At 35.5% G+C, this 17,837-nt stretch overlaps 1 protein-coding gene across 1 annotated transcript; it reads right to left on the reverse strand.

The window, feature by feature from the left end:
* Positions 1-10,488: 10,488 nt before the first annotated feature.
* On the reverse strand, positions 10,489-11,373 carry Pym1 (PYM homolog 1, exon junction complex associated factor). Its single transcript, XM_042054690.1, is given in 4 exon segments — positions 10,489-11,172; positions 11,174-11,230; positions 11,232-11,322; positions 11,324-11,373. Coding segments are annotated over 4 exon segments (882 nt in total).
* Between the last annotated feature and the right edge of the window lie 6,464 nt (positions 11,374-17,837).

Genomic DNA, 17,837 nt, shown 5'->3' on the forward strand with positions numbered 1-17,837 from the left:
GTAGATCTATCTCACTAAAGAAATTTGAAAAAAATTTTAAAAGTTCTAAAAAGATTGGAGTGAAACTTGTTTAGAGCCATATGTATTAGACTATTGTATTAGGAAAACTTTCCCCTGATGTTTCTCCTCTGGATGGATCATAGGGGATGTTGTTATAAATATACAGGGAATCTAGTTTAGCTCCTAAGGTCTTTTATATTTCAGGTGTAAGCATGAATTCAGGATTCTCAAGAACAGGATGTTGCCTTTCCAATGCACCTTGTGACTGGCCTCAAAGAGTCACAGAAGTCCATGACAGTATTACTTTTGTGCATAATTGTCCTGGAGAGAATGATTCTAACTATAGAAGTCTAACAGTAATGCAAATGAATACATGATATCAAGTGTTAATGGAAACAGTTTAGGTACAGAGAATGAAGCAGAATCATAGAAAGCCTCAATGACCTCATCTCTAAATCTAGGCCAAAAGTGTAGGAAACAAGAAGGAAGGGGACCCCAGAACAAAATAAGCAGTGCCAACTATTAAGAGTAAGCTTCTCAGTTATGTAGTTTATAGGATGACAGTAGAAAGTCTGGCATATCCCCTATAGGAGATAGAGTATTATAGAATGAAGAATGGATTGATTCAGTCTACAAGGCTCTCAGCATTTCACCTATTTTGTAATTGAGATATTTATTATTGCTGCTGTTTTGACTAATATAATATTGTCTATTGAGGCTTTTGTGTTCCTTCTATTTTATAAATATCACCTTCTTGTCCTTTGTAGATATTACAGAAAATATTCTAAGCTTCCAAATGCATATGTTTCCTTTTCTATGCAAATATTTTTCATTCTCATCCTCTGTAGTGATGTGGGATTCCCCTCTGCTTTCTGTGAATGTGTTTTGTTAATGAGTAAAGCTGATTTGGTCCTATAGTTGGGCAGAATAGAGCTAGGTAATAAGACTAAGCTGAATGCTAGAAGAAAGTAGGCCGAGTATGGGAGATTCCATAGAGCTGTGGAAGGAGAAAGACGCAAGCTGCTAGCCAGAAACTTACAGGTAGACCACAATCCTCATGGTAAAATATAAAATAATAGAAGTGGGTTAAGTTAAGATGTAAGACCTAGCTAGAAATGTGCTTAAGCTATTGGTCAAACAATAATGCAATTAATATAGTTTCAGTGTGATTAGTTTGGGTCTGGGCAGCTGGGAAATGAACTAAGAGCCTCTGTCAACACAGTAGCTTACTTTTTTTTGGAGCCCCTAGGCTTCTTTCCATTTTATTTTTTACAAATGTTCTTTTATAGACTGTTGCCTCATTTTTTAAGTACATTTAAATACTAGGTTATTTAGTCTAGTAATTATTATATATGATTTTTGGTATATACTTCAGATAATGTAATTTATATGCAGTTGCAATATTACCTGTGTGTGTTTATTTTATAACATTAAATTTTTAAAAATTAGATTATTTGTTCTAATAAATTTTCACTTTGACATTTTCCTTCCCCAATTTTGATACTGTTCATTATTTTTCCCTTGCCTAGCCCACTTTTGTTTGCAAAAGAGATTAAATTAATTGGCATCTTTGTTTTGCTACAGTTCATGTAGAAAAAGTTTTCAAGTCTCCTGTATTCAGTACAATGCTGGATATTATAAGTGGATTTATTAACTAAGATATGAAGTGACTGATTTCTATAAACTCACCTATATTATCATAAAAAGGCCATAGGTAGTTTTAATCATTGGCATGATCATATTGCATTGTCCTTCATGATTTTACATTTACTGCAGTGGCTAAATTGAAACTTTCTTGAATACCTGAAGTTAATTCCACTTTATGAAGTTCAATAAACTCTTTAATGTGATACTGGATGCAGTTACCTCTAATAGCATAGTTAATCAACTCACCTTTAATCCTACCATTGGTGTATCAGTCCTTGGTATAGTCTTTATATGGATTGATTCTTAGTTCTACCACATTTCCCTTATTTATCATTTTCCTTACTGAATAAAGAATTTTTATTTGTTTCTTAAACTTTTTTATTCTGCTATATATCTTCAACCTTTAGTTATCCTGAAAAATAAAAAAAAGTTTAAAAAAATCAGTTATAAAATTATAGACACTGTCTATAGTGACCCCTGCCCCCAGACACACCATATCTCTGGCAATGATAGCAACTTAATATGAACATAATGATAGGAACAGAAATAAATGAATGTTATCATAAAATTCTTAAGTGGTATTATACTACTCTAGCACTCTGATCTTTTGATATTCAATTTTACATTTTTTATCTTAAACCTTAATCTATACATGCATCTAAAGTTATTTAGGTTTTTTTATACAGGTGGTATGAAAAAAGCAGTCTGAGCAATGCATGAGGATGAAGCCAATAAGAGCCATTTCTCCATGTTTTTTGTTGTATTTCTTCTCTCCAGTTTCCTACTTAGTTTCTTTTTTGACATCTCTCAGTGATAAGATATCTATTAGAAAAAAAATCAAATTCTTTCTTCTCCAAATATCTTTTGGCCATGGTATTTTATCCCAGCAATAAAAATTTTAATTAAAAAAGAAATTATTACCAAGGTCTTGGAATATTGCTGGCAGAGACCTGAGCAGATATTTTTGGGAGAATTTTGATGGCATTTGAACTTTGGGCTTGAAAAGCCATGAACTTGGAAGATAAGATTTTTAACAGTTATGCAGACAGTGGAGGTCTGGCTTGTGACTTGTTAAAGGGAAGCACGGTCTATGGGCGCCAATCATGTGGTGTTTTGCATTAAGAATTTAAGGATCTGGTCATAAGAAGTTCAAGAATCAGCTATGATTATCAAGAGACTAGAACCACCAAAGCTAAGTCATTGCTCTGTTGTGACAAGTGATATTGGTCAGCTGGCTTTGAAAATTCAGATGTGATAGGAAGATACCAAAATCATTGTGGTAGAATATTCTGGGATGTGTTTCCAGAGGGAAAGCATTTAGAATCTGTAATTTTCCTTAATCTCACCCAGCAATAGACATTGCAAGTTACAGCAGTGATTTGCTCTAAGCATAGTACTATATATTTGAAATTTGTCAGGAAGGTTTTATATTGCATTCTGGATATGTTTGTGAAGAATACTGAGAATTAAATGGCAAGTTTTCAATCACACATTTCTTTCATGGACAACCTATGCAAATATTAAACCTTTATCCTAGGGAAAAACTTTAAATACACAGATATTGTTTAGTTTCAATATGAGTTTATTACTCCAATCATTTTGTATGTTGGTAATTGCTTTGAAGAATGCAATTAGTTTAGTACTCAGATAAATAAAAAATCTTTCTTTCTCACTTTTGTCTCACATCCCTTCTACACATCCTCCAGACTGCTGAAAATGCAAGTAATGCTTCTGTTTCCTTTCTCATGACTATTTTAATATTCATGTTCCTTTAAAGACTTACAGATTTATAAACAAAATTAGTCACTTCATTTTACACCCTATATCTTAATGTTGGTAGACATGAGGACATCTTCTGTATACAAATATATCGACTCCACTATTATTGTTTGCAAGTTTAGAGATTTGAGCTAATAATTTAAGTACTCTTAAGTCCCTTCAACACATCCCATAAACCAAATATTGATATATTACAACACATTGAAATGCTAACATATCAAATGATTATGTCTTTGATAGAAACTATGAATTATTTTATTGCTCTTTGAAAGAATCTTCAAAATCTAAGCCACTCAGTGTTTCCTAGCACTGTGGGTATCTGGTTGTACTGCTTACATGCACAGACTGGTAAGCTTTCCAAAGTGGTTGCACAAGTTTCAGTATTCCATTTTCTCAGAAAATTAGGAATCAACCTACCACAGGATCCACCAATATCACTCTTTATTTTCATATATCAAGACCAATGGTGACATTAAAATTTAGAATTTGTGATTCTAAATTCTGATTTTTTTTTTAAAAAAAATTAAATTATTTATTTAGAGATAGACTCACAGATCACAATCCTCTGCTGGAATGGAGAACAGCAACAGAATCCCGCAGCTGGAAAAGAGAGAGCAGGAGGCATGCTTTATATTGGCATATATAGTGTTAGAGGGCACACCCAAGTGGTCAGGTAACTTAATTTCCTACATCACCCTCTGAATCAGTTTAACTGAGCTAATGGAAGCTCACCAACCTCCAGCTGAGAACCAGCATGGGATCAAACTAGTCCCCCTGAATGGGAATTACAATTGAATGGCTGGAGCAAACTAGGGGTCACTGGAAGTGGAACCAAGATTTATCCCTACTGCTCTTACTGGCTTTTTGGGACCCCATTCTCTTTGGATGGATAATTTGCTCAGGCTAGATATAGTAGGGAGGGCCTTGGACCTTCTCTAAGTGTCTTGCCCTCTCTGAGGATTGGATGGGGGTGGGGTAGGGAGGTAGGTGGTGAGGTAGTGGGAGGGAATGGGAAGAGGGGAGGGAGTGGGAACTAGGATTAGCATGTAAAATGAAAAGAAAATATATATAGGCTTTTTTCTTTAAAAAAATAAGTTAAATTTAAAGAAAAGATGAAAATAAAAACACAAGAAGCACCCACATATACACACATACAAATAATTCCCCTTTGCTAATAATCTTGTCTTGAATGGACTTAAAGTTTGCTGTGTATGATCTGATATCTGATCATTCTTGAAAATATCCTACTACTCTTCTCTAGATGCCCGATGCCTGGAGAACATGATCTGCTTGCCTTCATATGAGAAGCATTTTAGAAGAAAAAAGGGAAAACTACATAATTTTCCACTTTGTCAGTCATCTTCAGCCCGATGACCCTATGACTATTTGTTTGCCTTATCTAATTGGGGTTCCTTTGTGAGTGGTAGTCCTTCAGAGAAAAATTCATTTGCCAGCAGCCTAAAATAGCATCCTTTGTCAATTTCCAGTGCAATACCTTTTATTTTGTGAGTTTGTATTCACAGTACAAAATTACAATTTATGTTGCTAACTGTATGCTTCTTTATTGGCCTTTTTTGTAATTTTACTACTGTTTTCTTTCTCATCATATGGAAAACTGTTTTCATGAAAAAGGAAAGATTCAAATTTTCTATTTATGTTATTCCTTTGTTTCTAGTGGGAAGCTTGACAAACAACCACTATTTATCTTAGAACTCATAATTGATTGAAAATATTAATTAAAGTAAGACTATGTACTAAAGTTTAAATTAGATCCCTTTGACTATTTATTTCTACATAAGTATTTTTGTACTGTATGTTCAAAACTAATAAGAGGCTACCTACCAAAGAAAATACTTCTTGGGTGTATTAAGTGGCTTCGACTCAGTTCTTTATCTTTAAATAACAACAACAAAAAAACTTCCAGATAATAAAATTCATCTGATTATAAGTTGTTTTACTGAATGCTTCTGGCAGTTTTGCTTTGACAATAGAATGGAGGAAAAGGCTGCCCTACAGAAACTAAGAGTGATATTAGTTGTAAAGTATAAACTTCACAGGTCGAGTTATTAAGAAAGGATAAAGGTGTAGGTCAGGGATATGTTTAAGTAAAAGAAAGCAGCACTGATTGTGAGATTATGCTTATCTATAAAGAAAATCTATATCTCCTCTGTAAGATACCATGCTTATCTATAAAGAAAAAATTCTGAGGTTGCTATGCAGGTATAGGGGTTGTAGAAAGGGAACTGGAGTCTATTGTTTTCCTGTTATCTATGTCGTGGACAAAAGGTGTTTTGTCTTTGCAAAAATCCTGATTTCTGAGAAAGAATGATCAGTTTACCCTAAAGATCTTGCATTCCTTCTTTTCAAGTATCCAAGACTAATTTAACCTTCTGGCCTTCAGAGAAGAATCATCCTCAGAAGAGTATATGTGAGTTTGGCATAAAACACACATTTCTCTCTTTCCAAATAGGAATGGACTGAATGGCTCAAGAGTTTTTGGTTTGTTTTAATGGGATTCTCAACTCCCCTCTTGTCTCCTCTACCGTGAGTTTTAAGAATTGTAATGGAAACTTCCTTTTTTTTTTGTTTAATTGGCACACCTGTGTTCACTTAAAATATTTGCTGGATAAAGTATTGGTATAGATGATGATATACTTCATATTTAATGGGAGTAGGTATGAGGTAAATCTTCAGATTAACATTTTTTCCTTCATCCCCAAGAGAGTCCCTTTCTAACTCTGTGATTGTGCTCCAGCCATTCTAGCTATTTTATTGAGATCCAAGTTAAGCGTAAGATTCTGTCTCAGAATCGAAAAGGTAGTGTGACTGAGAAAGATAAGAGGTGTCAACCTCTGACATGCTCACACATGTGCACAAAGATACCAAAACATAAACCAGACACACATAGACACAAAGGAAATGCTTTCACCATGCCTGATATTTTAATATTAACTATATATCTTGAAATAAAATAGATATAACCTGATTTTACACTATAAATATTGGTTGGATATGATATGTTTAAAATAGGTACTTTAAATAAATATGGAATACCTTGATTTAATGTAGACTTAAACATTTAGAAAATAATATTTATATCACATAATGAATTCAATAAATTTATGTGACAGTCGTTGAAAGTAGATTACAGTACAGGTGATACTGGGGATGCCAAACTAGGTATATGGACGAAAAGAATGAAAAGAAGACAAAAGACTTATTTTCTTGCAGTTTGAATCTTAGAAATATTAATCAAGTAATTGTACAAAGAAACATTAGAAATAATAATTTATATGTGTTGAGAAAAGTTTTAAGGTAATACAAACTCAGCAAAGGGCAATTTAAATCAAATTGCAGCATTAAGGAAAATAGAAATATTGCTTTAAAAGTGTATTCTGAGTTGGCATTAATTACGAAAAGAGGAGTGTAAGAGAGCTATACACAGTAGGGGCCGAGCATGAGAAGGGTACTTGAAAGCTTGAGATGTTTAAAAAGCACTGACATTTAAGAAATTCAAATATTGTTATTTCTTCTGTATTTTGAATGGATCATACAGAGTGGTATGAATGGGAATGGAGACTAGTTTGGAGTCATGAACACAGAACAATGTGTGAGGGGATGCCACCTGGGAGACTATGACAGTTCTGGAAGACCCTGATAATTATTGTGGTTTGAAAACATAAGAGAGAGAAGGTGCTGAAAAATGGAGACATGTATAATGAATCTAAAATCATAACAGCAATCTTGGAATTAGTGTGAAATACACACACACACACACACACACACACACACACACATTGTGCATGTGTGTATTTAAAATAGTTTTTGTTGATTGACCCCTGCACTAAATGTATCAAACAAATGCTTAACTGAATAGTAATATCTTAGAAAATAAAAGAGTGACTAATTCATAATGGTAAAACTACTGGATAAAAACAGCTTGCTTAGTAAAGAGGTTTAAGTTAAATTCTCAAAATTACATACACAACAACTTTTTAATTATAATTGTGCAGTTACAGGTTTGAAAGTTGGTCCACTGCTTAAGATCACATAGTATCATTCCAAAAGAACCAAGTTTAGTTCTCAGTACCCATATATAGCAGCTCACAGAAGCCAATAATACTATAAACAGAATAACTAATCATAAACTTTCAATAGTTAGTGCTTCACTTAATATTTAACATGAAGAAAATTGTCGTGCACCGCGCCCCCGTGTCTGCGCTCTGTGCACTAGAACCCAGTTCGTGAGCTTCGGGCAAGGGGCTGGAGGCTGAGAAATCACATGCAGAGACAGACCGACACGCAGACCTTTTAACACTGATACCAAAAGCCCCTCTTTATTAGCACCATGTACACTGCAGTCAATGGCCAACAGGTGAAAATCCCATCCTCTGATCCTCTAAGCTAGGCACAGCTTCTAGTAATTTTAATTAGAAGGTTCTAGGAGGGAAGGAGCAGCTGAAGGCCAGGACTCATTAGTCCCAAGAGAAAAGGTTCCTTAAATTACATATGTGGAACTCATCTCAACTAAGGAATAGTATGAAAAGACTTTGGAAAGTATTCCACTGCTACTTCTAAAAGAGAGCCATATTTTAATCATAAAATATTTAAATAGCAATAAGTACAGATCATCAGTCTCTACAGACCATTTCTAAATGCATCTATCATTCTGTAAGATCAATGGGACAGGCACTGTGCAGCTAATACATAACTGTATAAATTTGGATATTTGTAGCATATGTTCAAAGAATTTAAAGATTACTTGTTGACTTCTAATGAAGCTATCCATAAAATTAAAAAAAAGGCCAGCTGTGTGGTGTGCTTGATAATTTATCACAGGAGATATAAGCACATTTATAACTAAGGGAAGGGATAAATTTGTTATTTTGTGAGTATAAGAATATATTATAATCCTCATGGTAAAATACTTACAATTAAGAATTTCATTACCATTTTTGTTTTGTATACAGATAATTAACAGTTCTAAAACCATATAACGGCTTTGTAGATACTGTTTTCTCATCTGTGTAAGAGTGTCCAGCAGTTCCATCATTTTCTGTCTGTATCATTTTAGACAAGCATCTCAAGGCACTTGCCTATTCAAGCTATCTCAAGACAGGCCTTAGATAATTCGCCAAAGGAAGCATCAACTACACTCTACTTAGTTCTGCTGATGTGCCAATCAGTGTTGAAATTACTATGAACTCTTAAAAGGGTCAGTTTGGCTTCAATTCTATCAAATCAAATTGGCATACACACTCAGAATGAATTCTTCCACAATACTTAATGGAAATTTAGTGCCCTATGTTGCATCCACATAAGAGGATAATTGTCATTCTATTCAAATACAAAAAGCAAATTCGTCCAAAATATTTCTTGGCGTTATGTCCTTAAAACTCCTCTTTAGACCCCAATTGCCGTAAATATATTTATTTTGTTCTTTGAATCAATATGGAATAATTCAGTAGTGTATACTCTTGCAGATCTTCTTTGAAACCCATCATGGATTAACCCTAACTTTACATTTGGAGGATATTTTGGTTTTAATTCACACACAACACACTCTAAATCCATTCATGACAAGTAGATTATAATAAATGTGCCATTTTTGCTATGTTTGCTCCTACCTATTCAAGAGCATGAGAGATTTTTTTTTCATTTTCTGATATCTTCTTCAATTTCTTTCTTTAGATACTTAATATAGTGTATAGATACTTTGAAAATTAAAAAAGTAACTAACTCATTTGTTCCTTGTATTTTGGTAAGGAATTCTGTACTCCCAGTTTTGCTTGGGTTATATAAGAGCTATGAGAAATACATTTGGGCAGATCACAGTATTCACCGGATGCCCTCCTGATTCTATCTGTTGTCTTTTGTCTATTTGCTTCTCCATGCTTATTCCTCCTTCCAAGTAAGGATGAATGAATAGCTTGGATGGGACCCTGAAAGGAGAGCCAAAATAATCCTGTAAAATAAAGGAACTTCATTATCTCCTATAGAGCTACAGTAATAAAAACAGCTTGATTTGGGCACAAAAGCAGACATGTGGGTAAATGGAATTGAATTGAAGAACCTGATACTAATCCATACAACTATGAACACCTCAATTTTTACAAAGAACCCAAAATTGTACAATGGAAAAAAGAAAGCATCTTCATGTTGCCATTATTTTTGAGATAGCAGATTAAATTGTGTAAATGTATGACATTTTCTTTATCCATTCTTCTGTTGAGGGACATTTAGAATGTTTTTCCAGTTTCTGGCTATTGTGAATGAAGCTGCAATGAATGTGATTGAGCAAGTATCCTTCAGGTAGAATAGAGCCTCTTTGGTTATACACCCAAAAGCTGGATCTTGAACATATTGATTTTCATAGTGACTGTACAAGTTTGCACTCCCACCAGCAACTGAGGAATGTTCTTCTTGTTCTACATATATTCTAGCATTATCTGGGCCTTTCAATATTTCATCTTAGCCGTTCTCCTAAATGTGACGTGGAATCTCAAGGTAGTTTTAGTTGCATTTCCCCCATAGCTAAAGATGTTGAACATTCTTTTAAATGTTCCTCAGCCATTTGAGGATTTTCTACTGAAAATTCTCTGTTTAGATAAGTACTTCATTTTTAATTGAACCATATGGCTTTTTGATATCTAGTTTGCTGAGTTCTTTATACAGTTTTAGATAATAGCCCTATGTCAGATAGGGAATTAGTAAAATTATTTTTCCATTCTGTAGGCTATCTCTTAAGCTGAATGACCGCGTCCATTGGCTTACAGAGATTTTTGGTTTTGAGAAGGTCTCATTTATTTTTGTTGTTCTTTTCTACTTGAATTTATTATTCATTTTTTTTAAAGAAGAAAGAGGAGCAGGAAGAGATGAAGAAAAGAAGGAGAGGGAGAAGGAGAAAGAGGAAGTTAGGAAGTTAGGTATGACCAGGAAAATAACTCATAAACACTGTGAACACTAATGAAGAACCCAAAGCTTGGGATAGTATTGTACGCTCAGCTTTCGATCTCAAATAGACACACCACCCTCAGCTTTCTTTTCAATGAGACACCCAGATCAACCATAGGGGTACTTAGTACCCAGATCAGACTCTGCGGTACTGAGGGTGGTCAATGAGATTTGAACACTGGATATGGGAGGGAGAAAAGTCCAAAAATAGGAGCTGAGAAGAAAGGGGAGAAAATGAAGAGCCTCAGCTCTGAAGGACAGAGTTGGGCCACAGAAGGTGGAAGTGAGCAAGTGTGGGGTCACCCTTTCTAACCGCTGTGCTTCATACTCCCTGGACCCCAAAGGACCCCACGGTCTGCAGTCCACTCCCCTATTCCTGAAGCCTTTCAGGCTTAGTTCCAAGTAGTCCAGCTCCTCCTCTTGAGCCTTCCTCTGGTCCAGCTTTTCCAGCTGCTCTCTGCAGGGCTGACTGACCGTCCCAAATTGAATGCTCTGAAGCAGCTGCTCCAATTGCTGCAGCTTCTTCCTTGGGTGCTTATTCTTCATGGCTTTCTGGTTGATAGCAGCAGAGTCCCACGGATCAAATGCAGGTAGAGAGGTAGTCTAGGAACTTTGGAAAGCACTGGGCTTTTAGGCCTTCTCTCCCAGAGACACCTTATCAAGAGTCCTGCTTAGGAACTCGGTTTCTCTTGATGATTCCTCCTCTTCCTTCCCTTCAGGAACATTGCACTGTCTTAGGCCCGTTGCACCACCTTTACAGCTGGATGGAGTGATGGCTGTGGTAACCTCAGGGAAGTTGAAGTTGTAACCTCAGTGATGGGGGAAGTTCTGGTTTACCTTTGAAAAACTTTGACATACTTGTTTTCATAGACAAGTACCTCCTTTTGGATCAGGTATCCCTCTTTGACCCTCTACTTCCTCTGCCAGCTCCCATTGGTTCTATGTTGAAGCAATATACTTGCCACTGACTTCATCAGTTACATAGGGATTCATTCTTGTGAAAACCCTGAGGTACCATTTGTTCTTGATCTTAGTGCCTGTGCTATCAGCATTCTGTTTAGAAAGTTGTGCCAATGCATTCAGGGCTATCCCTCAATTTCTCCTCTTTTACTTTCAGTATATCTGGTTTTAAGATGAGCTCTTTACTTGACTTAATTATGAGTTTTGTGCAGGATGTTAAGTGTGGATATATTTGCGTACCTCTATATGCCCTTATCCAGTTTAACCAGCATCATTTTGTGAAAAAGCTGTCTTTTTTCCAGTGTGCATCTTTAGCTTCTTTAACCAAAAATCGGGTTTCCAAAGGTGTGTCTCAGTTTATGTCTCAGTTTTCAATTCATTTCCATTGATCAACATTTCTGGTTTTATTCCAATGAGGTTTTACTACTATAACTCTGTAGGAAAACTTGAAATTCAGAATGGTGAGACCTCCACCATTTCTTTTATGATTCAGAATTGTTTTAACTATCCTGAGATTTATTGGTTTTTTCCATATGAAGTTGAGGATTGTCGGTTCATGCTCTGGGAAGAACAGTGTTGGAACTTTGCTGGGGCTTGTAATAAATATGTAGGTTGCTTTTGGTAGAAGGCCTTTTTGTTGTCATTATTAATTCTCTCGATTCATGAGCTTGGGAGATCTTTCCATCTTCTGATGTCTGCTCAATGACTTTCTTCAAAGACTTAAGTTTTTACCATACAAGTCTTTTGCTTGCTTGGTTAGAGTTTCCTGAAGATATTTTATAGTATTTCAGGTTATCATGTAAGGTGTGGTTGGTTCCACAGATTTCTTTCTCAGTTCTTTTGACATTTGCATATAGAATGGCTTCTAATTTTCTAATTAATCTTGTATTCAGTAAGTTTGATGAAAGTATTTATCAGTTGTTCGAGTTCTTTGGTGGAATTTTTGGGTCATTTATGTATACGATCCTATCATCTGAAAGTAATGATACTTTGACTTACTCATTTCCAAGCTGTATTACTTGATCTCCTTCAGTTGTCTGTTGAAGGAGCGTATTGCTCTAGCTAAGACTTTAAGTACTATATTGAATGGATATGGAGAGTGCACAACTGTGTCTCATTTCAGATTTTAGTGGAGTTGTTTTGAGTTTCCCTCTATTTAATTTGATATTGACTGTAAGCTTGCTATAAATTGGTGTAATTTTGTTTAGGTAGGACCTTGTATTCTGAATCTCCCCAGGACTTTAGTAATGAGAGGGTCTTGGATTTTGTCACAAGCTTTTTCTGAATAATAATATAATCATGTACTTTTTTTTCCAGTTTGGTTATATGGTAGATTTAATATAGGGGTTTGATACTGGTCAAGACTGGTCTGGTCAGTCTGGTCTGGTTGAGACGGGTCTGGTCTGATCTGGACTGGTCTTGGCAGATCTGAACCAGGTCTCAACCAGTCTGGTTGAGATGGGTCTGGTCCGGTCTGGACTGGTCGAGACCAGTCTGGACTGGTCTGGTCTGGACAAGCCTGGTCTGGTTGAGACTGGTCTGGTCCTATCTGGACTGTTCTAGTCTGGTCCAGTCTGGACTGTTCTAGTCCAATCTGGACCAGTCAGGTCTGGTTGAGACCTGTCTAGACTGGTCGAGACCAGTTTGGACCAGTCTGGTCTGGTTGAGACTGGTCTGGTCCAGTCTGTTACAGTTGAGACCGGTCTGGTCCAGTCTGGTCTGGTCAAGTCTGGTTTGGACATGTCTGGTCCGGTCTGGTCTGTTCTAGTCTGGTCTGGACTGGTCTGGTCTGGTTGAGAATGGTCTGGTCATGTCTAGACCAGTGTTTGTTATTTGTGTTTGTCATGTGTTTTGTCATGCATGTCATGCGTTTGTCATGTGTGTCGTGTGTGCCATGCATTTGCCACGTGCTTGCCATGTGTGTTCTAGTGTGCGTGTCTGTCATGTGTGCCATGTGTTTATTATGTGTGTCATGAGTTCATCATGTGTTTGTTATGTGTGCATCATGTGCCCATCATGTGTGCATCATGAGTGCATCGTGAGTATGTTGTGTGTGTCACGTGTGTACCATGTGTGGCTCATGTGTGAGTCATGTGTGCGTTATATTGAACCATATTGCTTCTCTGGGATGAAAGCAACTTGATCATGGTGAATTATCTTTTGAATATACTCTTGGAATCAATTTGCAAGTATTTTGTTGAGTATGCAGCCATGTTAATAATAAATTATTCTGTAATTATCTCTCTTTGTTGAGTATTTATGTGGTTTAGATACCAGGGCAACTGGGTTCATTTGCTTTTCAATTGATCATCTTTCTATCCATTATATTTTTTTGTCTAGTACAATAAAATATTGGAAAAAATGATATCACAGTCCCCAAGTCTTGGTGACATTAAATACAGTATCAACTGAGAATTTCTTAAGAGTTCTTTTTCTAGATCATTGGTCCTATTTCATTTATAAACACCTGAAATTTTTATTAAAAAGGAGCAATCAAAGGGGTCACTTCTTTCCATAACTATTGATAAATTTTATGTTCTGCCTCGTTTAAATATTAATAAGATGCATTTCATTAAGTGCTTTTTTGTAGTGAGGAGCTTCGGGCAGGCCTGCTTTTCATCCTGCCCAGCTCCCACCAACCGGCTAGCTTATACCCCGAAATAACATCACACAAATTGTATTCTTTTAAACACTGCCTGGCCCATTATTTTCAGCCTCTTACTCACATCTTGACTAACCCATATCGAATAATCTGTGTAACACCACGAATAGTGTCTTACCGGGAAAGATTCAACATGTCTGACCTGGTGGCTGGCTTCATTGCATCTCTCTCCCTGAGGAGAGGCATAGCAGTCTGCCTAACTTAGGAAAGGCGTGGCATCTAACTGAGCCATCTACCTCACTTCCTTCTTCCTGTTCTGTCTACTCCATCCACCTAAGGGCTGGCCAAGGCAGTTTCTTTATTAAAACAGAAAGCCCTCCCACATCACTTTTTAAACATTAATTTAGTCTTATATTCTTGAAGTAAACACATGAAATCATCAGCTTTGTATCTTTGGATTTATTCACACATTGCTTGCTTAGAATGTTGATTTTTTCTTTAAAAGTGGTTTTAATAATTTACCTCTATCAGCACCCCAGCCTGAACCTTTAATTTATATAAAGTTTTATATAAAGACTCTCTCTCTCTCACTCCACACACACACACACACACACACACACACACACACACACACTTTGACATATTATTTTAAAAGTAAAAATACTGATCAAAATAAGGTCATTTAGGAAAGAGATAAAATAGACTTCAAAGCAGTGCCTAGAGATTCCAAACTATTATGCTAACAACAAAGTCTGAGTACTCCAAGTATGCATAATTCCTGTAGAGTTTCTTTGTCATTGGTCCTGTATTTACTTCAGATAATTAGACACCATGCCACCTGTTTCTAGAGAAGCAACGAGGCATCTGCTAGCTCCTCCAAATAGGCTGCATTGCCAATCTATCTATAACTAAAAGTAGTTTGCATTCAACTTTAAAACATTCTAGATTTGCAACAACTTTGACTATCGAGGATGGTCATGATGCTTGCTGATGATGCAAATTTAGCAGCTTTAAAAGAAAGTTTAAACATTTGAGTCTTTTAAATAAATAATAAAATCACCATCAAAACTTAAGGCTCAATTACCTGTCAGCCATCAATTGGTTAGTAAATAAAGAAATAAAGTCTCCCAACGTGCTCATAAATTCTGCCACAAATATTAAAGTGAGTAAATAAAGAAACTCCCTTACCTGAAGCCACACTCAGAGTCTTCCCTACTAATTTACACAAAAACAAAATTATTTAAAAACGTCTATAAACTTTGGAAATAAACTATGGCTTGATAAAGAGATTTCTCAACAAAAGAGAACTTTTAAACCAAATATAGCATATTCCAGAATCAGTACCAACTCGGTTTAGTTGTGTTTTGAAGGAACTTATTTCTATATGGAATTTTAATTAAAAACACACTGATACTGTTTAATTTGAAAATTAACTTTGAATATATATTTGCTTTTTAAGTGTCTTAGGGGTAGAAAAATGTTTAGTTGTGTTTTGAAGGAACTTATTTCTATATGGAATTTTAATTAGAAACACACTAATATTGTTTAATTTGAAAATTAACTTTAAAATATATATTTGCTTTTTAAGTGTCTTAAGGGTAGAAAAATGTTTGCATTTTGTCTTGTGTTTCTTCCTTCCTTTTAGAATTCCTCTTGGTTGTTCTGAATAAATGGCTCAGCAGTTAAAACCAGGGAATATTGAGCCAAACATCCTGAGACTATCTTGTAGTGCCTACATCAGTTCACTAACTGTTGTCTTTGCTTTTAGTACCAGAAAATCTGATATCATTTTCTGCCCTCTAAAGGCACAGCACTCATCATTACAAACCCACTCACAAGTACATCGTACACATAAATGAAAAATAAAATCTTTACAAAATTGTCCTTTGATCATTTTCTTTTTTCCCTTATTATTCTTAACATAGGATTCATATTTTATAAATCATATTTTAGAGAGTATATTTTAATTTTGTTTCTACACTTGTTTTTGATTGATTTCACATCTTTTATCATTTGCATTTTGAAGATATATATTAATGTGTGTGTGTGTGTGTGTGTGTGTGTGTGTGCACGTGCATGTATTGTGTGAGAAAAATATTGTTAAGTATCAGTCATGGGTTCTAGATATCAAACTTGGTTGTCATGGAAGAGCAGTATGTACCCTTAACTGGTAAACTATCCTCTAGTCTCATTATTCTATTTTACTACATATTTCGTTGTCTAATTTTCTAATATCCGGAATAAACTTCAATAATTAAATTTATATTTAAAGCATTTTACATACATCATTAGATCTCCAAAATACAAATTTTAATTGTTATAATCTAAGCATCAAGCAATTAATATTTTGTAATAACATACCATAGGACTAATATGATAATATAAACTATGTGATTATTTTGCTTTAAGAAACTAATGCATGTTTTCAAATAAATTTAATTCTATTTTCCTTACAATCTTTGAAAAAATAACCAAAGACCACTTTACTGCTGTTCATTGTCCATCAACTGTCCAGGAAGAGATAGAAACAAGTTCTTGGTGAAATACAGCAGCCTCCTCATCTCCATTCCTCAGCAGAGGACTACGGAACATGTGTCTGTTCTCAAGCCAGACTGTAACATCTGGTTTAGGAGCAGAGGTCTAGGGAGCTGGATTTGTTCTCTATCATGGGAGTATTTCTAGAGTACAACATATTCATTCCTCTTTACTCTCTTTAGGATCCTTGTAGAAAACAATTAAGGCATGCTCTCATAGGAATATTTTGTGAAAATTATACCATATATATTGTAGTCATTGTCTTCTATGTAAAATCCCCTTCCTTTACACACACAGGAAATAAAAAGTGTATTATAACCTTATCTTACTAAAATGACTGCAGATGAAGTATATTTGTATCAAAATCACACATAGTTTTATTATAGTTGATAAAAATGAAGCAGGCATTTATGTAGAAATTGAGGCAACATAGTATAGAAAATAAAACATTCCTGAAAACAAAACATGTTGCTGGAAAAAGCACGATTCTACTATTTGAGAACTTGAGAGCAGATACCTGAGCACAGTGGATTAAAGGGCAGAGAACAAAAAAGGGGAAAATGAGGGATTGTCTGAGAATATATTCCTGAATAATTTCAAAAAGGTACAATTTTTTTTAAAAGCTGTCCATGTGGTTCAATTGCCAGGATGGTGAAATGTTGAGTCAAAAAAATTCTACAGTCTGCAGTCATGACCCCATCCACAGAGGAAGCAAGATGTGACTGCCTCCCCAAAAAAGGTACCGAGGCACATGGCTAACTCAGACAAAAATTAAGGGCTAATGTGTTATCAAAAATAGTAAATAAGAAGCCTGAGCTAAAGGGTCAATCAGTTTAAAGCTAATGTAGACTTCTGTGTGATTCTTTGGGACTTAAAGGCTTGCAGGACCAGGTAGAACAGAATACCTCAGTCAACAGAATCAACTGAAAAGTGCCCAACATGGGGCAATTGCATCCACATAAAGCCTGAGAGAGCTTGGAAAGGTATTCTACACAGAAAAGAATAGAGTTAAAATGGCTTATTGATAACAATATTTTCTCTGGTAGCCTCTGCTTGCTAGAGGCAAGCGCTCTCATTTAAGAGAGGATTCCTAATTCAGTATTAGGTGCAAAACCTTGCAGCTCTTTTAAGAGGACCTGCTACAAAACATTTAAATGGTGTAGATGTAAGGCTGACCACATGCTTTTTAGTGGTTGAAGGGACCTTAAAATGCCATAGAGTTGTAGCAATAAACATGGCTTTGGCCAGTACCTCTGCCATGAGGCTGATATATCAAAAAGCTAAAAAATTGGCTAGATCCAGCCATCAAAACCAAGGCTTTAATCCTAGCTATATTGCTTAGCAAATTAAACATTTATGT

This window comes from Arvicola amphibius, chromosome 1 (assembly GCF_903992535.2).
Source record: "Arvicola amphibius chromosome 1, mArvAmp1.2, whole genome shotgun sequence".
NCBI lineage: Eukaryota > Metazoa > Chordata > Mammalia > Rodentia > Cricetidae > Arvicola > Arvicola amphibius.